The 25020-nt window shown below is 40.0% G+C and overlaps 1 protein-coding gene across 1 annotated transcript in view; it reads left to right on the forward strand.

Annotated features, from left to right (window-relative positions):
• The window catches only part of LOC128651783 (NACHT, LRR and PYD domains-containing protein 3), a 607406-nt gene extending 599945 nt beyond the window's left edge, over positions 1-7461 (forward strand). The window contains exons 9-10 of the mRNA XM_053704772.1: positions 3903-4067; positions 4240-7461. Of these exons, the coding sequence (XP_053560747.1) occupies positions 3903-4067; positions 4240-4327 (253 nt within the window). The 3' untranslated portion in view covers positions 4328-7461. The remainder of the gene's footprint in view (positions 1-3902; positions 4068-4239) is intronic.
• The last annotated feature ends 17559 nt before the right edge of the window (positions 7462-25020 follow it).

Here is a 25020-nt window from a genome sequence, read left to right on the forward strand (position 1 = left end):
GTCAAGGGTTTTACTTCAATCTGTTCATTGTTCCAAAGAAGGAATGGACTTACTGACCTGTCCTAGACCAAAAGACGTTAAACATTTTTTTTCAGGGTTCCCACTTTCAAGATGGAAGCTATTTGCACAATCTTGACCTTAATCCAACTGAGTCAGTTTATGACTACTGTAGACCTCAAGGATGCGTATCTACACATTCCAATGCACAAGGATCACTATCAGTTCCTGAGGTTTGCACATATGGATTGATTTTTTTTTTTTTTGCAAACATAAAACATATACATTACAGTTAATTATGTAGATAATATATTTCATATCTCCAGGTTTCGCTACATTTGTCAGCACTATTATGTGTTGCACTTGTGCTATACACATAAATCATCACTTGTAATATGCGTTATGTTAGAGCAACCCGCATTATCCTTTTGAAAGTATGGAGCGCACTAGAAAATGTTGACCACGCAACCATTCTCTGGTTAATATTTTTAACCATTGACTTAATATCAGATTATGCACTATTCTTAGTGGAGGGTTGTGGTATATAGGGCTCCAAGTGTAATCTATCCCATTATAGGGCATGAATAAGAGTTGTTAGACTCGAAACGTCGCTTTTTCCATGTCTGTATTATTACAATAAAGCCTAATAAGAATATACAGTGCTGTGGACAACTGTTTTGTTTATGTGATTGGGGGATTTGGCAGAGTCCCTGGCTTCACGCGCACTGGACTCCCAAGAAGTTGCTGTTTTATATGTGGGCATATGATTATAGGGTAGTAGTTTACACTGCCAGTTTGTCACTCTTTCGTTTGGTCTGGCTACAGCTCCACACATCTTTACAAAGATGCTGGGTGCTCTGTTAGCAGTGATCAGAGCTCAGTGTATTTTCATTACACTGTATCTGGATGACCTAGCAGTGCAAGCTCCTTTCCCGGTCACTCATACCCGCAAGTTTCTGTTATTTCTTCAAGAGCATGGTAGGAAATTCAATGTTCCCGAAAGCTCATTGTTCCTGCTATTTCTCGGAGTGATAATAGATTTAGTCCTTATGCGTGTGTTCCTGACCGAACCATGCAAGATAAAGCTTCAGAGAGCATGTCTCTCCCTACAGAGTACTCAATTTCCATCTGTAGCTCAGTGCATGCAGGTGGTGGGTCTTTTTGTAGTTGTTTCAGACGCAGTTCCTTTTGCCCGCCTTCACTTACGTCCCCTTCAACTAGCCATGCTCAGTCATTGGTCAAAAAATTATCTGCAGTTGGAGCAACAAATCGCTCTGGTCTTCTGTCAGACAAGCTCTGTCTTGGTGGACACAAGGTCTTTCTTTCTGGGTCTTCTGGAATTCTCAAAGAGCACAAGGAGTTTGGTCTTCTTCAGAGTCAAGGTTACCAATAAATATTCTGGAACTTCGAGCGATTTATCAGGCTCTTCAGACCTGGCCCTTATTGAAATAGGAAAAGTTTATCTGCTTCTAGTCAGACAACATCACGTTTGTTGCCTACATAAATCATCAAGGAGGTACTCGCAGACCACTGGCCATGCAGGAAGTGCCTCCTATTCTGTCCTGGGAGGAGAGGAATCAGTGCTCCCTATCAGCAATTCATGTCCCAGGTGTTCACAACTGTGAGGTGGATTACCTCAGCCTTCAATTGGTTCATCCTGGAGAACGGTCTCTCCATCATGACATATTAAATCAATTAGTAATCAGATGGAGCCTACCGGACATAGATCTGATGGCTTCTCACTTTATTCACAAACTTCCAAGATATTGTGCTAAATCAAGACATCTAAGGACTCACTTGATAGACCCCTTGGTTTGTCCATGGGAATTTCGTCAATCATATCTGTTTCCCCCGTTTGTTCTTCTTCCAAGAGTCATTGCTCGGATCAAACAAGAGTCAGCATTAGTAATATTAATTGCTCCAGCCTGGCCCCTCAGGACATGGTATGCGGATCTAGTGCAGATGTCCTCATCTCCTCCATGGCTTCTTCCTCTGAGACAAGACCTGTTACAACAAGGTCCTCTTTTTACCACAAAATTTGGAAAGCATATTTTGTGTGGTGCTCTTTCAAAGGGTTCTCTTGGTGTTCCTTTCGAATCCCTAGAATTCTTTGGTTCTTACAGAATGGCCTTGACAAGTTTTTATCAACTTGTTCTCTGAATGGTCAGAGTTCTGTTCTTTTTCATAGGAAGATGGCTAAAATTCCTGATGTTCAGACCTTTGTCCAGGCGTTAGAATTAGGCCAGTTGTAAAACCTTTTACTCCACCCTGGAATTTAAACCTAGTTCTCTCTGTACTACAAGGTCCTCCCTTTGAACCAATGCATTCCATTGACATCAAGATGTTGTCTTGGAAAGTACTTTTCTTGTTAGCAATCTCTTCAACAAGAAGAGTTTCTAAATTGTCAGCACTATCTTGTAATCTTCCATTTTTAATTTTTTTCACAAGGACAAGACTGTACTTTTTACTAAAAATGATTTTCTTCCTAAAGTAGTTTCTAGGGATAATAGCAATCAAGAAATTGTTGTTCCTTCTCTGTGTCCAGACCCTACTAACTCTAAGGAAAGATTGTTGCATAATCTGGACGTGGTCAGCGCTTTGAAGTTCTATCTCCAAGCTACTAAAGAGTTCAGGAAACCGTCTAGTTTGTTTGTCCATTACTCTGGGACTCGTAAAAGGTAATTGACAAGGCTTACTTGGTGGCGGGTAAGTCGCCTCCTAAACGTATCACAGCTCACTCTACAAGAGCAGTGGCTACATTTATCCACCGATCAGCAAGCGCTACCCAGGTGCTGAACCTAAAATGGGCCAGCTCTTAAGCTTTTATTCCTGTTTTTCAAATAAAGAAACCAAGAGAATGAAAAAGATTGATAATAGGTGTAAATTAGAAAATAAAAAAATTGGGTTTAGTATACCTTTAAGTCACAAACGTCTCTACCTTAATCTTTGGATTGATTTTTATGTAAACATAAAGCATATATATTACAGTTAATAAATATATATATATATATATATATATATCGTCTGAGGAAGGGGATACTTTGTCCCCGAAATGTCACTACTTTCACAGTAAAAGATTTGTTTGGAAAGACCAGAGAGTGCCAGTTTTGTGTTCAGCTATATTTAATTACACTAGCACCCTGGCAGTTGATATACTGAGTGAGAGTGCTCTCCCTTGTTACTATATATATATATATATATATATATATATATATATATATATATATATATATATATATATATATATATATATTTCAGGTCTCCAGGTTTTGCTAAATTTTTCCTTTTTTTTTTTTAATTTTAAATCACCACTTGTAATATGAGCAACCCGCATTATCCTTTTAAAGGTATGGAGTGCACTAGAAAATGTTGATCGCGCTACCATTCTCTGGTTAATATCTTTAACCATTGACTTGTAATATCAGATTATGCACTATTCTTATTGAAGGGTCATGGTATGTAGTGCTCCAAGTGTAATCTAGCCCATTAAAGGGTAGTAAGTTACACCAGTTTTACTTTGTCTAAGGCTTACCATTGTTCTAAAGTTGAGAATAGAAGAAAGTATTGAGACTGAAAATGATTGGGAGTTACTGGGGGTGTGACATTAGGTTATATCATAACTTGTATGTATTGACAAAATTGATGAGACAGAGAGTTACAACTTATAAAATGTTTATCATTTTTAATTTGACTGTCTGATAGTAAAGATGTTTACCAACATGGTAGCTGTATTGGATGAGAAATGATAGTGCAAGAAATAGAATAAGCATACCAGCATGGACAGCAGAAACTAAAAGGTGGCATGGAAGGGTGAATTGAATGATATTGGCAAGCTGTAGAGGGGCATGATAGTTAATGAAGTCCCCATGTAACACAAATTTATTATTGGTATATGTCTCCTGCAGACTCCAGCAGAACAAGCTGAGCGATGAATACGCAGACATTTTACTCAATCTGACTAAGAACGTGAACCTCACACACCTCAACATCGGTTCAAATTATTTCACTGATAGATGTTCTGGGCAAATCAAGAAGCTCATACTACATTCACCCAGTCTAACAGAGGTCAGGTATGTAATATGATGGTGAATCATTGTTCAAACAAAGGGTTACTAACCAGTCTTGAGCCAACACCAAGAGCTACTGATCGAAATTAACTATAATTTATATTTCAAAGCTGATAACCAGTAATATATCCACTCAGTTTGAAACACTCTTCTTCCTCTTTTAATCATTTTTTAGTGTTGACAAAAATGATTTTTCTACAAGTATGGATGAAAGTCTAAAGCAGTTGAACATTCAAAAACCAAGTGTGACGGTTATTGTATGATGATGAGATGGTACGAGACAAGCCTCTGCAAAATGACTGACGACATACTGAACACGTCATCATACAAAGAAAAAAATTATGCTGCATTATTGTACTAACTTCAGTCTGCAAAATGATGTTATCCATCTATATCCAGTGAAAAACACTGAAAAGTATTGCTATGTGAACATGGATCATTTGGACTTCGATTTCGGCATTCTAAAATCCTACTGATTGACGATATTGATAAAATATTAATTAGCTTTTGGAAATAAAATAACTTTATTTTCAGAGAATCTTCCAGCACTTACTAATGATAGATTCTGGACAATGAGGAAGTAGCAACCTCTATGTCATAGAAATAACTTGATTAGAGAAGTTTTAATTTCTCTTTTTGGAGGAACTTTGCCATGAAACAATATTATAACATCAATACATGAAGGACGAAAAAAAATAATTCTCATCAGAACTGACTTTCTGTTAAATTTGTCAAATTTAACACATTTCGGTTGTGGTGGGAAACTACAGTATGACTTTTAAGATAGTTCATCTGTTATTTTAACACACAAAGTGCAAAAAAAAAGTTATAAAATACAGAACTTTTAATTCAAAAAAGCCTTAAAATAATGTGAATATTTAGGTGATAAGTGTCTAGTATGACTTTTTGTTGTGTTTTTAAATTCAAGATTATTCCAAACATTAGTAAACCCAGTTATCCTGTAGTTTTTAAGTAGCTGTATATCACTTTACTTTTTATTGAAAGAATTCAGCAACGGAATTCCAGTCCACCGGAAAACACTTTCTCAGATTTTCACAGATTTTGTACTTCTTTATTTCAATTTTATTTTTGCATTTGCAGTACCATATTGTATCTGTTCCATCAGCTTTTTCAGATATAAAGGGCCAGATTACAAGTGGAGCACTAAATAGCGCTCCACTGAGTAATACCAACGCACGCTAATGTGCGCTGGTATTACAAGTTAAGTGCAATGTGAAAGAAAACTAGCGTTGCATTGCTAGGAAGCATTGCATTCATGAGAGCACACTTCCATAGGCTCCAGTGGGAGCGTCATTGTCATCCCATCTCAGAACCTAGTACAGCAAAGGGAACACACAGTTCCCATAGACGGCAATGTAAAGGCACTTTTCAGTGCGTTTTTTTTTTCCAATACCCCACTCCCGTCAACTTTACCCCCAAAATACTGCCTAGTACAGTTATTTTATTAAAAAATATATATATATATATAATACCCTACACTGTATTTTGGGGGCATTTGGGATTGAGATCTGATCTCTGGTTAATTTTATAAGCACTCACAGTAGCAATAACCAGCCACTTGTAATGGCAAATTTGCCCATTAGCAGGCCCACAATAAATTAGCGCTCCACATGTAATCTAGCCCAAAGTAGTTTATGCATGTTCAGATATTAGTATCTGACTACTTAAAAGTACTCATTTGAAAATTGCCAAAAGTTTTATGAATTTACTAATTGTCCATGTCTGATATTATTAGTGAAATTAACAGATCTGCTTAGAAACATATTAGTAACTCTATTAACAATATTGAATCAATTTGCTGTCACATTTTACTTTCCCTTTAGCCATGTATCTTTTGTTCCATGAAGGTCTTTGAAAACACCTGGGCAAAAGCTTATAAAACATTTTTTTTTCTTTCAATAATAAAAAACTGGATTTTCCTGAAATTTTAATCTTAACGGGACAGTAAACACCTTGAGATTCTGATACAAAATGTTTAGTTATGCGTAAAGAAACAACTTTGCGCTATATTTTCATTATTTATTTTGCCCCCTTCTCGTGTAATTTAGCTCAGAAAATTGAGCAATTTTTAATTCTCAGAACCCTGCTGACTTGTCAAGTCTAACCCTGCTACACATATGTCCTTAAATGGCTTTGTTAACTGCAAAAAAATTTAGTAACTTTATGACAGTGGCTACCCTTGTTGCTGATATGTTATTTTATAGCAAAACAACAGAAATGTCTTGTAATTACAAGGTGTTTACTGTCCCTTTAATTTAAATGACACCTAATGAAATACATTCAATTGGTTTTTTAAAAAAAAACTTAACATTAATCTGAGCTGTGTGCATTGTTTTTTGTGGCAAACCTGTACAATGGTATTAGAGACATAAGGCCTGATGATCTAAAGCTATATGGTCTAGAAAGATTGTCTTAATAAGTCTTGTTTGTTCTGAGAAGTCCCTTAAAGTGAAGGTAAACTTAGCAGGATTCGATTATAGTAAACGTTAAGACAAATAAAATAAATAGTACTTTAATTCATGATTTTATTCAATTTTATATATTAAGAGTTATCAACTTATTTCTTTCTAGATCGTTTAGTTTCACAAACAACCCGTTTTTTTGGGGGGTTTTTTATCCGTCCGGTCACGTGTGGGCATCATCCAATAGTAAGTCTGGCCGTTAGGCGGCCGTCATTTGACGTAACAACAGTTCTTGTCCTTCTGCGCATGCGTTTGGTTTACTTCATCTCCATTCCATGCCGGGCTCGCTCCAGTTTCGCATTCACGCAGGCGCAAATAGAACATAGGGCTAAGTGTGCGCATGCGCAAATTGCCCTGGAAGCGAGAACGCGCTTTTGAATTACGTATAGAGCGGGTGGGACCGCTCTGTATGTATTAGACTGAAAAAATCAGGAAATTCATGGAGGGAGGAGATAATAATGGAAGCGTGAGTAGATAAAAATACTTTATAATGCAATCATATATATTGAAATAGTTTTAAAAAAAATAGCGATCGTACTATATAGCATATGCAAAATATAATAAAGCTTAGAAACAGGAAAACTTTACCTTCACTTTAAACAATTTTAGAATGGCAAACTGTAGCTTGAGTATATGTTCCAAATAGCGGTGTAGAACTCTCCAGGGAACAAGGCTGTAAAGCCTCTGTCTCTCTCTGTAAACTTATTTTTCACATTTCTACATCATAGTGGTTAATTAATGGGAGGTATATTTTGGACATATATGGAGTTCACCTCATTTGGGGGAGTATGGCTTAAATTTTATTGCTTTTGAAAACAACAGTTAATCACTTGTGAGCTCTGAAGTAAAGTTGTTTTGCTGTTGATTTACACTGTTTCAAGTTCTTGCTCTTCTTTAATAAACCATTCATTTAACACCTGTCTGCAAGTATTTTTCATTTATGCTGTGTTAAACACGCTAGCTAGGAGGCTTCACAGTCAGTTTACTGTTTGGAACACAGACCTAACACTAAGCTTAGGAGAAGTTAAAGCTGGCTGCACCCTTATTCTAGAGGTAAGTTATAAGTTTTTTAGTTAGTTTTTGGTATACCATTATATTTTAGCTTAAGAGCTGTTTATTTAGCTATGCAGGGTCCTAGATGTGAAAGAGTGACACATTACAATAGACAAAGCCGATGTCAAGGGAACTCTTGCCTTGTTCTGTTTGGTGATTAAACAGTTATGCAGAAGAACACAGAAACATGCCAGGGGGTCAAAATCAGGAATCAATCCAAATAAGTCTCTCAGCAAGGGATATAGATTTAATGAAATTCAGTAGCAGACCCAGGTATTATACCTTAAAGGGACAGTCTAGTATAAATTAAACTTTCATTATTCAGATAGGACTTTTAATTTTTTATTTTTTTTTATTTTCAAAAGAGCTTTATTTTGGTAAAATTAACATACATAGTATAGATTAAATGCGAACATCATTCATAAAAGCTGTTACAATATAGTGCTTTATCACATAAATCCGTTCTAAAAAGAAAGGTGTGAAATTTACTCTTGTCCATTCACTTAAACATTTAGATACACCTTTTAAATTTGTTGTATGTCTTAGTTGATCCCAGTTTTCTAACTATGCGGACCACTCTTGGGTCCATAACAGATACACATGAATAGTATTGGGTATATATAAAGAGATAAGGGGGATCTGGGGGTAGGGGGAGCAGGTAATCAAAATACAGCAGTTACAATATAGTGAGATATATGGGGCAATTATATTTTTAATCAATTTTGGACTTATAAGCATTAAGGCTAAATCGTATCAAATATATCATATATAGGTGGGATATAAAGCTTATGAAGGAATAAGTGTAGTTTATAGGGAATATATGAGTTAATAACAGATAGGCATGAGGATACTGTGTGGAGTCTGAGGTCTGTGGGCTACATTAATGATATGTGTTCAGAGGTTAGTTCCTTTTAAATAAGATTTTATAATGGGATGATGTGTCTGTCCTGCTGGCATAGATGGGCTTAGATGATGGTATGAGAGATTTGGTCTTTCGTTGGTCCCGGCCACTGACCTTTACGAAAGGGATTTATATATCCTATATTACAGCATACCTAATTTGTCTATTAATGTACAGACTATCAAGTGCTGACCTTATGGATAAGTAACACTGCCCTATATGCCCTCACGTATCAGCAGAGTCTAATTGGGGTGTTATATCTATGTATATAATAGATGTTAGTAGCTAAATGCATCGCTCATTCTAACCACAAAGCAACTCATGTTATGAAACCTGTACAATTACCTTGTTAAATGTTTGTACAATTAACCTGTTTAAAACATAAATATAGGTAATGTCCAGTGATAAACTTATTAGTCTGTTACAGCTCCTTTGGGAACCAGAAAAATATAACAGCATAGTCAAACATTTTCAACTGTGAGCTCAGACCTGAACTGATATAGTCTGTCCTCTTGTACCATGTAACAGCAGATGTAAGACCTCAATTAACAAGCACAGGTACATCATCTATACTTTGATGGTCTTGTTACTATTACTGTGGTCTCCTAAACATGTAGATGGGGAATATGGAACTAAACAGAAGCAACTTTTATTGAACTTTAATGAAATCCTCAGGTGAACGCCAACATGCTGGTTTCCCCAGCAGACACCAGCTGCTGTGCACTGTCCGGAAAGAGGCATCTTCAGGCTACCCCTCACCTGACCTCGGTAAATGTCCTGCTCTATGTAGGCAAAATGCAGCCTCACCTGTTACAAATATCCGTCTCCGCTGCCTGCACTCGCTCAACGGAGCCAGTGTATGGTAAGTAGGCCCTCCGGTCGGTCTCTTTAGCTTCTCCGGCGTTTTTTGTAAGGGTGGTTTTTTAGGCGCTTTCTGTGGGGGTGATAGTACAGGGTTAACCTGAGATAGAGCTACGATGTTTTGTCCGATCACGACTTTTCCCCTGTGGGTTGCTGTGCTCTTCTCCTCTAGCCGGTATATCGAAGACTCAACAAGCAGAGATGTCTCGTACGGATTATCACAGCCACTGTACAATTCTATGCTGTCTGCGGACTGAGACAGTGGTGATATGGGAGAGTAGGGTCGCATATAGTCACATTCTTCTCTGTTACAGTCCGTGAAGGCCCTTTGTACTAGCGGCGGGTCGTCCTGAGGCAGTATGATGAGTTGCTGGTTTTGAAGCGCCATGCCAGTGAGGATCTGTGTATCTGATGTTTCGGCTGAGTTTGTCAATAATCAATGAGACAAATAGTCGTACGGAGCTTTGTCAATTAACCTCTGCATGAGGAGTTCCCATTTTTTAAAGTGATCATCGAGTTGCGGTAAACAATCTTCTCCCGCCATATCCAATAGGTCAAATGTCCCCTGTATATAACAGTATCGGGCAGATTTTGTATAGTTTAGCAGCCTGCTTACGGGAGGGGATGAAGAAATTGCAGTAAGCCAGATTGAACCAGCAGCACTGTAGCCCCGTTTCTTCCCGGGGGGGGAGGTGTATGCCTAAAAGTGAGCCGCCGCCCTAGGCCTCGAGTTTCCGATCTGAGTCCCCAGATTCATATAAACAGACAAGAGTTGAAATATAGGTCCACGGCTTGCCCTACCGTGGTGTCTTTGTATAATAGGAGTATAATCTTGCTGTTATAGTGTAGTAATCGGCGGATTACCATAGAATCAGCCAGAGCCTACAGAAAATGCGTCCTGTCCCGAACGCAGCACGGACACGCCCCCAGGACTTTTAATTTTATTCAACTTTCCAATTTACTTTTATCATCAAATTTGCTTTTTTCTCTTATTAAACTAAACATAGGTAGGCTCATATGCTAATTTCTAAGCCTTTGAGGGCTTCCTCTTATCACATGCTTTTTAAACTTCTTTTCAACACAAAGAGACAGAAAGTACACGTGGGCCATATAGAGAACACTGTGTTCAGGCACAGGGGGTTATTTAAGATTTAACACAAAACAATGCTAAATTTAAGACAATAGATAATAAACAGTCACAGTCATGTGATCAGAAGGCTGGAAGAAGGTTCCTAGATACAAGGTAATCACAGAGGTAAAAAGTACATTAATATAACTGTGTTGGTTATGCAAAACTGGGGAATGGGTAATAAAGGGATTATCTATCTTTTAAAACAATAACAATTCTATGGTAGACTGTCCCTTTAAATACAGCCCATCAGCAAAGTACAGATAGAGGGTAATACCAAAGTCCAGTGAACAGGCCATGGTCAAACACAGTGATCATTCCTTAAAAGGACATCTATATACACTATATACATTTTATTCACCTCCCATCATGCATGCCACCATTTTGGAACCTACATTACACTGCAGGTATCGAAGGAGAGTTGCTGCACATGTGCAAAGATATCAGCACTGGAATGCAAAAAAAGGCAGATTTCAACATGGCAGCACTCATGACTAGAGGGAGGTGGGTAATATCCCCAATATTATGTTTATAAAGTGAGAAAGGGCAGAAGGTAAGGGATCCTGATAGTCTAAAAAGATTTATTTCCTATGGCATGGAGAGTCCACAACGTCATTCCAATTACTAGTGGGATATTCAACTCCTGGCCTGAGGGATGAGGCAAAGAGCACCCCAGAAAATGTGTTAAGTGTAACCTCCCTTACCCATAATCCCCAGTCATTCTCTTTGCCTCTGTCAATGGAGGTTGTGGGACAATGGTGTCTGAAGATATAATCCTTTTATGGGTACTTTTCCCTGCAAGCAAGGTTTGGGGTTATGCTGTGTCCATGTTAATCTCTTCAGTAAGAGTAATGGAGGCTTTTAGCAGTTAGAAGACGGCAAGGTAGTCTTTGCTTAAACTTCTAACAACAATGCTACCCCTTTATAGAAACCAGGATTCGTTACTCTGTTTTTTTCTCTTCCTCAAGGTCCCTGTCATCGGTCAGATGAGGCTGACAGACCTGGGAATATATGCCTACCTCATGGCTGCAACTACAAGGTAAATGCTTATTTCCTTCTTAGGTTTAGAAGGCTCAAGCACATTGGAAGTTTCTATAATTTTTACATGAAGTAAGGATGTTATATGCCTTCAATACCCGAGTTATGGGATTGAGGTTTTTCACTAAACGTCCCCTGCAGCTGGTGCCTTTAATTAAGGACTGAGGGGCTATATGTTTTAATAGAGGCTTATTTAGCATAGCGGTATCAGCAGGGCTTGGGGTCAACAGTACGCTGGCTTTATTCTCTCTTTTGGCTCTGGGTCTTCTGGCCCTCAACAGCCAGTACATAGATTTCAGTCCTATGAGCTCTGTGCTTGGGATGATCGCAATGTGCACTACGTAAGTTTAAGTTTTACAGGCTATGGGAACAGTAGGGTTGATTTAAACTCACATTTCTCCAACATAGGTGTGTCCGGTCCACGGCGTCATCCTTACTTGTGGGATATTCTCTTCCCCAACAGGAAATGGCAAAGAGCCCAGCAAAGCTGGTCACATGATCCCTCCTAGGCTCCGCCTACCCCAGTCATTCTCTTTGCCGTTGTACAGGCAACATCTCCACGGAGATGGCTTAGAGTTTTTTAGTGTTTAATCTGTTCATAGTTCCCAAAAAAGAGGGAACGTTCAGACCAATCTTAGATCTCAAGATCTTAAACAAGTTTCTCAAGGTTCCATCGTTCAAGATGGAAACCATTCGAACTATTCTTCCTTCCATCCAGGAAGGTCAATTCATGACCACAGTGGATTTAAAGGATGCGTATCTACATATTCCTATCCACAAGGAACATCATCGGTTCCTAAGGTTCGCATTCCTGGACAAGCATTACCAGTTCGTGGCGCTTCCTTTCGGATTAGCCACTGCTCCAAGGATTTTCACAAAGGTACTAGGGTCCCTTCTAGCTGTGCTAAGACCAAGGGGCATTGCTGTAGTACCTTACTTGGACGACATTCTGATTCAAGCGTCGTCCCTTCCTCAAGCAAAGGCTCACACGGACATTGTCCTGGCCTTTCTCAGATCTCACGGATGGAAAGTGAACGTGGAAAAGAGTTCTCTATCTCCGTCAACAAGGGTTCCCTTCTTGGGAACAATAATAGACTCCTTAGAAATGAGGATTTTTCTGACAGAGGCCAGAAAAACAAAACTTCTAGACTCTTGTCGGATACTTCATTCCGTTCCTCTTCCTTCCATAGCGCAGTGCATGGAAGTGATCGGTTTGATGGTAGCGGCAATGGACATAGTTCCTTTTGCGCGCATTCATCTAAGACCATTACAACTGTGCATGCTCAGTCAGTGGAATGGGGACTATACAGACTTGTCTCCGAAGATACAAGTAAATCAGAGGACCAGAGACTCACTCCGTTGGTGGCTGTCCCTGGACAACCTGTCACAAGGGATGACATTCCGCAGACCGGAGTGGGTCATCGTCACGACCGACGCCAGTCTGATGGGCTGGGGCGCGGTCTGGGGATCCCTGAAAGCTCAGGGTCTTTGGTCTCGGGAAGAATCTCTTCTACCAATAAATATTCTGGAACTGAGAGCGATATTCAATGCTCTCAAGGCTTGGCCTCAGCTAGCGAGGGCCAAGTTCATACGGTTTCAATCAGACAACATGACAACTGTTGCGCACATCAACCATCAGGGGGGAACAAGGAGTTCCCTAGCGATGGAAGAAGTGACCAAAATCATTCTATGGGCGGAGTCTCACTCCTGCCACCTGTCTGCTATCCACATCCCAGGAGTGGAAAATTGGGAAGCGGATTTTCTGAGTCGTCAGACATTGCATCCGGGGGAGTGGGAACTCCATCCGGAAATCTTTGCCCAAGTCACTCAGCTGTGGGGCATTCCAGACATGGATCTGATGGCCTCTCGTCAGAACTTCAAAGTTCCTTGCTACGGGTCCAGATCCAGGGATCCCAAGGCGGCTCTAGTGGATGCACTAGTAGCACCTTGGACCTTCAAACTAGCTTATGTGTTCCCGCCGTTTCCTCTCATCCCCAGGCTGGTAGCCAGGATCAATCAGGAGAGGGCGTCGGTGATCTTGATAGCTCCTGCGTGGCCACGCAGGACTTGGTATGCAGATCTGGTGAATATGTCATCGGCTCCACCTTGGAAGCTACCTTTGAGACGAGACCTTCTTGTTCAGGGTCCGTTCGAACATCCGAATCTGGTTTCACTCCAGCTGACTGCTTGGAGATTGAACGCTTGATCTTATCGAAGCGAGGGTTCTCAGATTCTGTTATCGATACTCTTGTTCAGGCCAGAAAGCCTGTAACTAGAAAGATTTACCACAAAATTTGGAAAACATATATCTGTTGGTGTGAATCTAGAGGATTCCCTTGGGACAAGGTTAAGATTCCTAAGATTCTATCCTTCCTTCAAGAAGGATTGGAAAAAGGATTATCTGCTAGTTCCCTGAAGGGACAGATTTCTGCCTTGTCTGTGTTACTTCACAAAAAGCTGGCAGCTGTGCCAGATGTTCAAGCCTTTGTTCAGGCTCTGGTTAGAATTAAGCCTGTTTACAGACCTTTGACTCCTCCTTGGAGTCTCAACTTAGTTCTTTCAGTTCTTCAGGGGGTTCCGTTTGAACCCTTACATTCCGTTGATATTAAGTTATTATCTTGGAAAGTTTTGTTTTTAGTTGCAATTTCTTCTGCTAGAAGAGTTTCAGAATTATCTGCTCTGCAGTGTTCTCCTCCTTATCTGGTGTTCCATGCAGATAAGGTGGTTTTACGTACTAAACCTGGTTTTCTTCCAAAAGTTGTTTCTAACAAAAACATTAACCAGGAGATTATCGTACCTTCTCTGTGTCCGAAACCAGTTTCAAAGAAGGAACGTTTGTTGCACAATTTGGATGTTGTTCGCGCTCTAAAATTCTATTTAGATGCTACAAAGGATTTTAGACAAACATCTTCCTTGTTTGTTGTTTATTCCGGTAAAAGGAGAGGTCAAAAAGCAACTTCTACCTCTCTCTCTTTTTGGATTAAAAGCATCATCAGATTGGCTTACGAAACTGCCGGACGGCAGCCTCCCGAAAGAATCACGGCTCATTCCACTAGGGCTGTGGCTTCCACATGGGCCTTCAAGAACGAGGCTTCTGTTGATCAGATATGTAGGGCAGCGACTTGGTCTTCACTGCACACTTTTACCAAATTTTACAAGTTTGATACTTTTGCTTCTTCTGAGGCTATTTTTGGGAGAAAGGTTTTGCAAGCCGTGGTGCCTTCCATTTAGGTGACCTGATTTGCTCCCTCCCTTCATCCGTGTCCTAAAGCTTTGGTATTGGTTCCCACAAGTAAGGATGACGCCGTGGACCGGACACACCTATGTTGGAGAAAACAGAATTTATGTTTACCTGATAAATTACTTTCTCCAACGGTGTGTCCGGTCCACGGCCCGCCCTGGTTTTTTTAATCAGGTCTGATAATTTATTTTCTTTAACTACAGTCACCACGGTACCATATGGTTTCTCCTATGCAAATATTCCTCCTTAACGTCGGTCGAATGACTGGGGTAGGCGGAGCCTAGGAGGGATCATGTGACCAGCTTTGCTGGGCTCTTTGCCATTTCCTGTTGGGGAAGAGAATATCCCACAAGTAAGGATGACGCCGTGGACCGGACACACCGTTGGAGAAAGTAATTTATCAGGTAAACATAAATTCTGTTTTTCTAGCTCTTATAGGGTAGTGTTTTATTTTAGTAATGGCGGCTGCACTTAGGTAGGGTTTTGCACCATCTGTCTTTTCTCCCTCAAATACTACCATTTTAAGAGATAGTATTTAGTTTTATTGGCGGCAGAGCTAATAGATTTGGCGCCATCTACCTGCTCTCCCTCTTTTATTATTGCCAGTAATGTGGTTTCGGTCTAGTGCCATTAGTTAGTCTCTTTTACTAGGACTCAGGCTTGGAGGGGGAGGTTCTATGAGAGTGCAGCCATCTTATTATCAAGTTATTAAGTTGGGAGCCAAAATCTCTGGTTTTGCAATTCGTCGAGCCTTATGGTTGAAATCCTGGTTTGTGGATGTGTCATCTAAGTCTAAACTTTTGGCAATTCCCTACAAGGGTAAAACTTTGTTTGGGCCAGGCTTGGCTGAAATTATTTCAGATATCATGGGAGGAAAGGGTAATTTCCTTCCTCTGGATGAGAGAAATAAACAGAAGGAACGTCAAAGCAATTTTCGTTCCTTTCGAAATTTCATAGGTAAAAGCTCCTCTCCTTCTGCCAAACAGGATCAGTCCAAACCTTCCTGGAGGTCCAACCAGTCTTGGAACAAAGGGAAGCAATCTAAGAGGCCCTTTTGTGACTCAAAATCCGCTTGAAGGGTCCGCCCCCAATCCGGGACCGGATCTAGTAGCGGGCAGACTTTCCTTTTTCGTTCAGGCCTGAGTTCGGGATGTGCCAGATCCCTGGGCAGTGGACATTGTATCCCAGGGATACAAACTAGAGTTCAAAACCTTTCCGCCCAGAGGCAGGTTTCTACTTTCAAGATTATCTGTAGACCAGATAAAAAGAGAGGCGTTCTTATGCTGTGTCCGGGACCTTTCCGAACTAGTGGTGATAGTTCCTGTTCCAATTCAGGAGCAGGGTCTGTGATTTTACTCCAATCTGTTCGTGGTTCCCAAAAAAGAGGGAACTTTCAGGCCAATTTTAGATTTGAAAAGTTCCTCAGAGTACGATGGAAGCTATTCGTTCCATTCTTCCCTTGGTTCAAGAGGGTCAGTTCATGACAACAGTAAATTTAACCTTTTAACGCCGTTATGCCGTTCTATTCCGTCATAATTACACTGGGCTTTAGAGCCGTTATGACGGAATAGAACGTTTCAATTTGTCAACATCGGAGCAGTTGTTACCGATGTAGACACTTTAACCCGGCAGGAAAGGGTTAAAGGATGCGTATCTTCATATTCCCATCCACCGGGATCATCATAAGTTTCTGAGGTTTGCCTTTCTAGACAAACACTTCCAGTTTGTGGCTCTTCCATTTGGTCTTACCACAGCTCCCAGGATTTTCTCAAAGGTCCTGGGAGCTCTATTGGTGGTTCTTCATTTGCGGGACATTGCAGTTGCGCCTTATCTGGACGATATTCTGGTTCAGGCGCCATCTTTTAAACTAGCAAGCTCCCACACAGAGATGTTATCTTTTCTGCATTCTCACGGATGGAAGGTGAATTTGGGAAAGAGTTCCTTAATTCCAGCTACAAGGGTAGTGTTCTTGGAAACCATAATAAATTCCTTATCTATGAAAATATTTCTGACAGAGGTCAGAAAGTCAAAGATCTTCGACACTTGTCATGCTCTTCAGTCGTCTCTTCGGCCATCAGTGGCCCAATGTATGGAGGTAATTGGTCTGATGGTATCTGCCATGGACATCATTCCGTTTGCTCGGTTCCATCTCAGACCTCTGCAATTGTGCATGCTCAAAAAATGGAACGGGGATTTATGCGGATCTGTCTCCGCATTTGCATTTGGATCAGGTGTCAAGGGATTCTCTTCTTCGGTGGCTATCTCAGGATCATCTCTCCCAGGGATATTGCTTCTGCAGACCATCCTGGGTGATTGTCATACTGTTGGGATGGTGAGCAGTCTGGGGCTCGCTGAAGGCTCAGGGGTTATGGTCTCGGGAGGAATCAGTTCTTCCTATAAACATCCTGGAGCTGAGGCAATCTTCAATGCTCTTCTGGCGTGTCCTCAGTTAGCTTCTGCCCGGTTTAACAGATTCCAGTCGGACAACATAACTTCAGTGGCTTACAACAACCATCAAGGAGGGACTCGGAGCTCCTTGGCCATGACGAAGGTGTCCAGGATAATTCAGTGGGCGGAGATCCACAACTGCTGCCTGTCTGCGATACACATTCCAGGAGTGGACAATTGAGAAGCGGATTTTCTAAGCAGACAATCCTTTCACCCGGGGGAGTGGGAACTCCATCCAGAGGTTTCTGCCAACTTGACTCTCAAATGGGGGCAGCCGGAGTTAGATCTCAAGCTACCGAGGTATGGGTCGAGGGATCCTCAGGCTGTACTGATAGACGCTCTGGCGGTCCCTTGGAATTTTAGTCTAGCATACCTTTTTCCTCTGTTCGCTCTCCTTCCTCGGGTCATTACTCGACTCAAACAGGAGAGGGCGTCGGTGATCCTCATTGCACCCGTGTGGCCTCGCAGGATCTGGTATGCAGATCTGGTGGAGATGTCATCTCTTCCACCTTGGAGACTTCCTTTGAGGAGGGACCTTCTAATTCAAGGGCCCTTTCTTCATCCAAATCTCATTTCTCTGAAACTGACTGCTTGGAGATTAAACGCTTAATTTTATCTAAGCGTGGTTTTTCTGAGTCAGTCATTGAGGCCATGATTCAGGCTTGTAAGCCTGTTACCACAAAGATTTACTAAAAGGTATGGCGTAAGTATCTATATTGGTGTGAATCCAAAGGTTACTCATTGAGTAGAGTTCGGATTCCTAGGATTTTGTCTTTTCTCCAGGAGGGTCTGGAAATGGGATTATCTGCTAGTACTTTGAAGGGTCAAATATCCGCCCTGTCTGTTTTGTTGCATAAGCGTCTGGTGGATGTGCCAGACGTGCAATCTTTTTTTCAGGCCTTGGTCAGAATCAGGCCTGTGTTCAAACCTGTTACTCCTCCTTGGAGTCTTAATCTTGTTCTTAGAGTTCTTCAGCAGGCTCTGTTTGACCCTATGCATTCCTTAGATATTAAGATGTTATCTTGGAAGGTTTTATTTCTTGTTGCAATTTCTTCTGCTCGTAGAGTTTCAGAGCTCTCGGCGTTGCAGTGTGAATCCCCTTACCTTATTTTTCATTCGGATAAGGTGGTTCTGCGTACTAAGTTTGGGTTCCTCCCTAAACTGGTTTCGGATAGGAACATTAATCAAGAAATTGTTGTTCTTTCTTTGTGTCCTAACCTGTCCTCTGATAAAGAATGTCTGCTGCACAACCTAGACGTGGTGCTTGCGTTGAAATTCTATCTGCAGGCGACTAAGGATTTTCGCCAGTCTTCTGCTCTGTTTGTTGTTTTCTCTGGGAAAAGTAAGGGTCAGAAAGCTACGGCTACGTCTCTTTCTTTGTGGCTGAAGAGTATAATTCGCTTGGCCTATGAAACTGCTGGACAGCAGCCTCCTTAGAAAGTCACAGCTCATTCTACGAGGGCTGTTTCCTCTTCCTGGGCATTCAAAAATGAAGCTTCTCTGTAACAGATTTGCAAGGCTGCAACTTGGTCCTCTCTACACACTTTTTCAAAATTCTATAAATTTGATACTTTTGCCTCGACTGAGGCTTCTTTTGGGAGAAAGGTCTTCAAGCAGTGGTGTCTTCCGTTTAGGTTCCCTGTCTTGTCCCTCCCTTATCATCTGTGTCCTCTAGCTTGGATATTGATTCCCAATAGTAATTAGAGATGATCCGTGGACTCACCATGTCATTAGAAAGAAAATTAAATTTATGCTTACCTGATAAATTTATTTATTTCTTGACACAGTGAGTCCATGGCCCACCCTTTTTGTCTTTAGACAGTTTTTTTTGGGCTATAAACCTCAGGCACCTCTGAACCTGGTTACTTCCTTTCTCTCCTTTACTTTGGTCGAATGACTAGGGGTGTAGGGAAGGGAGGTGATATTTAACGGCTTTGCTGTGGTGCTCTTTGCCGCCTCCTGCTGGGCAGGAGTGATATTCCCAATAGTAATTAGAGATGATCTGTGAACTCACCATGTCAAAAAAGAAAGAAGTAAGCATAAATTTTGTTTTTTAAGATTTTAAAAATCAAGTTCTCAACCTGTAAAACCAAAGTAGCACTGAACATATAAACCTCAGTTTTATATAGATATATTAAAGGAACCTTCTAAATGGTATTATGGGTCACTCTTATACCCTAACTTGTCTTAACATAAAAGAAGGCAAGTGAAAGATAAGGGACCACTTTTGGATCCCAGCTTGCTGCATATTTTCAAAGTTTTGTTTATGTAGTATCACAGAGTGACTTTGTGGAACATAAAATAACTTATGTGTATAAAGAGTCACTCTTGAGCTCAGTATATAGATTACACAGAATAGTAGCCTACATAATATATAATGCTAAACATTATATATTATGAAATAAACTGTATCACATTGATAAACTAAAATGTAGATAGAGGGTAATATGAGATAGTGCTCCTATAGTTTGATGGTTCTAATATCTGTGTTAAACCCAGAATGTTCTGGGTTTGAATTCCAGTGGGCCTATTTCTTCTCAAGCGATTAGTGTCCTCTCTGACCTCTTTTTCAGGTTAGTTTTGACATTTCTTTGAGAGATTTTGGTTCTGGTGACTCTCTCAGGATCTCTTGTCCCACTTGCTTCTTGCGGTTGGGTCCTGTTGCTAGCCTCTCTGGCTAGGGAACAGTTTTGGGTTCCTTAATAGCATAATGCTGCTGAGAGAACACCTTAAGACTCAAAGTTCCAGAAACCTGTGACCATCTCTTGAGTACAGGTCCAACTTTGTATGTTCTCCAAAAATCATTTATGGAGATTATCTGTGCAGACTGATTTTCTCCCGGGAGTAAATTTAGGTATTCTCGATGTTCCTCCGTGGAAATGCTGTCAGGTGATGACTCCTGGAGTTGGCTTTGATGATGTTTTCGTTTAAACACCAAGCTTACTTTTTCGGATCCAGATTGAGAGATCCTCAGGCAGCTATGCTTTAGCTATTCTATAGGACTTTGGTTTCCTTTCAGGATTCTCTACTGGCTCTCTTTTTAGGACATAGTTTGTGTCATTCTGGAGCATGTTTCTGTTTTTCTTTTGCTTCAGTTTGGTCATCGCAGAAGTTGGTTTTGTACCAGGTAGAGGTGTCATCCTCTGCCTCTGAGGTAGGACCTTCTATCAGGGTTTTTTTTCCTACTTCCAAATCTAGTTTTCTGATGCTGACCTCTTGGAGATTATTAGCCTAGTCTTGTTTAGACAAGGTCTATCTATGATTCAGGCTAGTTCTCGCTAAAAAAATTAATTTAAAAATTCCGTAGAGTATATACTTTTTCTAGTGTGTATCTCGAGTTTTTTCTCTAGGAGTCCAGTGTGGGTTCCTTGCATTTTGTCCTTTTATTCAGGAGGGCCTGGAGAAAGGTTTGTCAGTCGGTACTCTGAAGAGTCATATTTCTGCACTGTCTATTCTTTTGAACAAAAGTCTGGCAGATTTACCAGGTGTTCAAGCTTTTGTTCAGGCTCTGGTCAGAATCAGGCCTGTGTTTAAACTGGTTGCTTCTCCTTGGAGCCTTAACCTAGTTCTTAAAGTTTTACAGCAGGCTCCATTTGAGCCAATGCATGTTGTTGATATAAAGTTGTTATCTTGGAAGGTTTTGTTTCTCCATACCTTATTTTTCATGCAGATAAGCCGGTCCTTCGTACTAAATTGGGATTTCTCCCTAAGGTGGTGTTGGATCGAAACATTAATCAGAAAATTGTTGTTCCTTATTTTTGTCCCAATCCTTCTTCTCATAAGGAACGTCTTTTGCATAACTTGGATGTTGTACGTGCTCTAAGATTTTATCTATAAGCTACTAAAGATTTTCGGCTATCTTCTGCCCTATTTGTTGTTTTCTCTGGAAAGCGTAAGGGTCAGAAGGCCTCTTCTACTACTCTCTCCCTCTGGTTAAGAAGTATGATTTGTTTAGCTTATGAGACTGCTGGGCAGCAGTCTCCTGAGAGAATTACAGCTCATTTCACTACGGCTGTCTCCTCATCTTGAGCTTTCAAAAATAAGCTTCTGTGGAACAGATTTGAAAGCCAGCAACATGGTCCTCTTTGCATACTTTTGCCTCGGCTGAGGCCTCTTTTGGGATAAAGGTTCTTAAATCGGTGGTGCCTTCTGTTTAGGTCCTCCTGCCTTGTCCTCCCTCCCTGTTCATTCCATGTCCTCTAGCTTGGGTATTGGTTCCCACTAGTAATTGGAATGACGTTGTGGACTCCATGCCATAGGAAAGAAAACAAAATGTATGCTTACCTGATAAATTTCTTTCCGGGCATAGAGAGTCCACGACCACGCCCTCTTTTTTTAATTATAATTTAGCAGGTTTTTTGAGTAAACCTCAGATACCTTTTTCACCCTTGTTTCTTCTTTTTCCATTTTCCTTCGGCTGAATGATTGGGGATTATGGTTAAGGGGAGTTACACTTAACAGCTTTGCTGGGGTGCTCTTTGCCTCCTCCTGCTGGCCAGGAGTTGAATATCCCACTAGTAATTGGAATGACATTGTGGACTCTCCATGCCCAGAAAGAAAGAAATTGATCAGGTAAGCGTGATTTCTTTCCAGTGAGTTTTTTTTATCTTTTGGCCCATAGACTGAAATACTCATCAAACTTAGCTTTGCTTATGTGTTGAGGCAAACAGATGCTAAGGAACAAATCAGTATTCTAGGTAGCAATTTAGCCTAAAAGAGGCATGTTGAGGAGGTGCTTTAATCCAGGGAATAATTCAATTCTGTGAATCAGGGGTTGAAAGGATTAGCTATTGTGAAGTGGAGGTTCAGACCTAATCTATTGCCAGGGCTTGAAATTTCCTCTACTCCACACATCCCACGTTAGAAAGAAATGTTTTCCTATTTTTAACACTAAATGGACAGAAAACTGTAGTGGTATTTTTCCACCCTGCAGTCAGTGAGTATGTATATTTTATATTTAGAGCTGTGCATGTGAACAGTGTTTTCTGCATTACAAACAGAGCAATATGTGTATCTTTATCAGTAGTGGCCATATGGTATAAAATATTTATGTAGAGGGGGTGGGATATGTAAATTGAGGCCTTTTAGGGGACCACAGGTGTGTGATTAAAAAGAAAAAAAATCTTTGTTAAATGTTATTATTAAAGGTCCTCACACACATTACAGGTAATATGTGGCCACTGGTGAATGAACTCATTAATGTGTGCTTAGTAAATATTGATTGATTACACAATGTAAGAGCTAGGTATCTATTTTACCTTAACTTGATGGTTCTTTCATACACTTATAATGATTTTTAACCCAGGTGAGTTGATTGTGGTAAAGCAAGTAGCAAATAGGCGAAACGCGTCAGGGGAGAGTAGTGGATTCATTCACACTCTGTCTTTATGTTATTTTAATAGCCCGGTACGATTATGATGTTTTCTGCACTAAACACACAACTTAGCTAATTTGTTTATGGTCGGGGTTGTGCCAGACCTAGCATAGCTGATACACATGCTCTTATTACTCATTCGGTGACTGAATTGGGTAATACCACAGTGGTTCCACATGTCTAACCTGTTATAATATAGGGCTACAGCCGACATGTTAACAGCGTGTAAAAGAACAATGACTTCAGTTTAACAGCATAGATCGTGTTGAATCAGAAATAATGTACACAGTATTGTCCGTGTTATGATAGAAGCACTAATATGCTACACTATTTTCTCTGAATACTAGAAGTGGTAGCGCTGTTTAACTTATCGCCAAAGGTTAATGTAACCACAGTCTGGGTTGTGCCAGACTCAATACAGCGGGTGTGTATGAGTGACTGCAGATCAGATGTGAATACCGAAAGGCAGTAGTAAATGATTTGAGTATGAACCTGTTCACTTAAAATTATAGGATACACTTGCAGGTACCTAGACTCAAGCTGATTAAATGTTACTTCACTATTATCTAGATTTAAATACTACAGCAGAATCGAAGACGCTAACTGATATCACTCACTTTTGATACTATTTAGCTCACAACGGTATATATAATTTAATTTTATTTACTCCCATACTGGAAGCTACTACACCTCCGACCACGGAGGAATGCTTCTATAGAGCTTTATACTTAAGCCACACAGACCGTATAATTAGTCAGTAGAAATTGATATATAATGCGAACAAAGTATTTACAACAAGATTTCAGTGACCTATATGTGGGCTAATTAACCCTCCATCCAGAGAGGGTGTAGAACAACTTATTCACAGTAACTCTCACAGCACTATTTTAGCCGCTCAGCTTACATAATTTATTGGAAGATATACGTTGAAAATAGACACAATGATTATTTTGCAAATAAGCCTGATTTAGGACGCTCTGCATACAGGAGTAGTGACTCCCTGACGTGAGCCATAGTCCCTAATACGTTACATTGTTACTATTCGATATATTTGAACGAATACACTATACTGTTTTATAGTAGAAGTCTATTGACTTACATTCTGGGCGGTACTAGACTTAACTTTACCCAGCTAATCATATAAGCTAGCTACTATCTATTATACTAACAAGTGACTATACTTTACAGGTTGATGCCGATTGGCGTTAACGTACATTCCGGCTTGAAACATACTACCACTGAGTATTTAAAGACGTATTACGTCTACATATAGGTTCTAGCTCTTTAATAGCTATAATATGGGTATATTGATAGGTCACTATGTGGTATAGTAATATCATGTAATCCCTGATTTGTAAATCACATTTTCACAGATGTAGCGCTGTTTACAACACTTCGACCAGAGTGAAGTGAGACTAGAGGAACATTGATTTTAGTCGCATAAACATCATTGACTATGGTCTCCTTGAGTACTTACTTATCGAGCCAGATGAGTGTACTGACTATCAACTATCCAGTAACAGATAGCATTATCACATATTAGGGCCACCAGCCCTTTATTTATCAGCATCTGAACTCTTTACCCGCATTTATGAGACAGATACCCTGGTAGCTGAATATACCTGATAGATATACTTCAGTTATCTACTATTTAACCATTGGACGTAATACCATAGACCAGAACCCTGAAGATTTGTGTCACCTTTTATAGAGTACTAAATTGAAAATATTTGTTGTGATATCACTTTGTTGGGGAAATCTTTCCCTTTATTAACCCTGTGTGGTTTAGTTACATGAATTAGGTAACCTATGAGAATTCACATTTAGATCACTATTAATAAGGTGATATTGAGGCCGAATCTTAATATTATGTGATCTAATCTATCTAGTACATTTCATAATTCTACCGGTGCAGTTTTTATCTTGTATGTCACTTAACCAAACAATTTTGTTTTTTTAAATGTACTAATAAAAGTTATATTTTATTTATCCTGTTAGTGCTAATCCCACTATTTAGTCAGGGCACAGAGTGCTCTTCATGCATACTTTTGGAATATGGTTGTTTTCTTATAACCATTTTCCTATGTGGTTGTGTCTTATTATTTATGCATGAGAACCATTTCCTTTTTGTACATTGGGATTTACTATTCCCCACCATTATATTTATGATATAGGAAAAGCCCGAGTAGTGCCATTGTTCAATTTGTGTAGCACACACATATAGTGTGTTTGGGATAAAATCCAAGCATATATGACCATAACTGATGAATCTTTATAGACTGTGTCTTAAAGGAACATTGTTAAAGGGACACTGTACCCAAATGTTTTCTTTTGTGCTTCAGATAGAGCATGCAATTTTAAGCAACTTTCTAATTTACTCCTATTTTCAAATGTTATTTATTCTCTTGGTAAATGTAAGTTTAGATGG

Source organism: Bombina bombina, chromosome 1 (genome assembly GCF_027579735.1).
Source record: "Bombina bombina isolate aBomBom1 chromosome 1, aBomBom1.pri, whole genome shotgun sequence".
In the NCBI taxonomy this organism is placed as follows: Eukaryota; Metazoa; Chordata; class Amphibia; order Anura; family Bombinatoridae; genus Bombina; species Bombina bombina.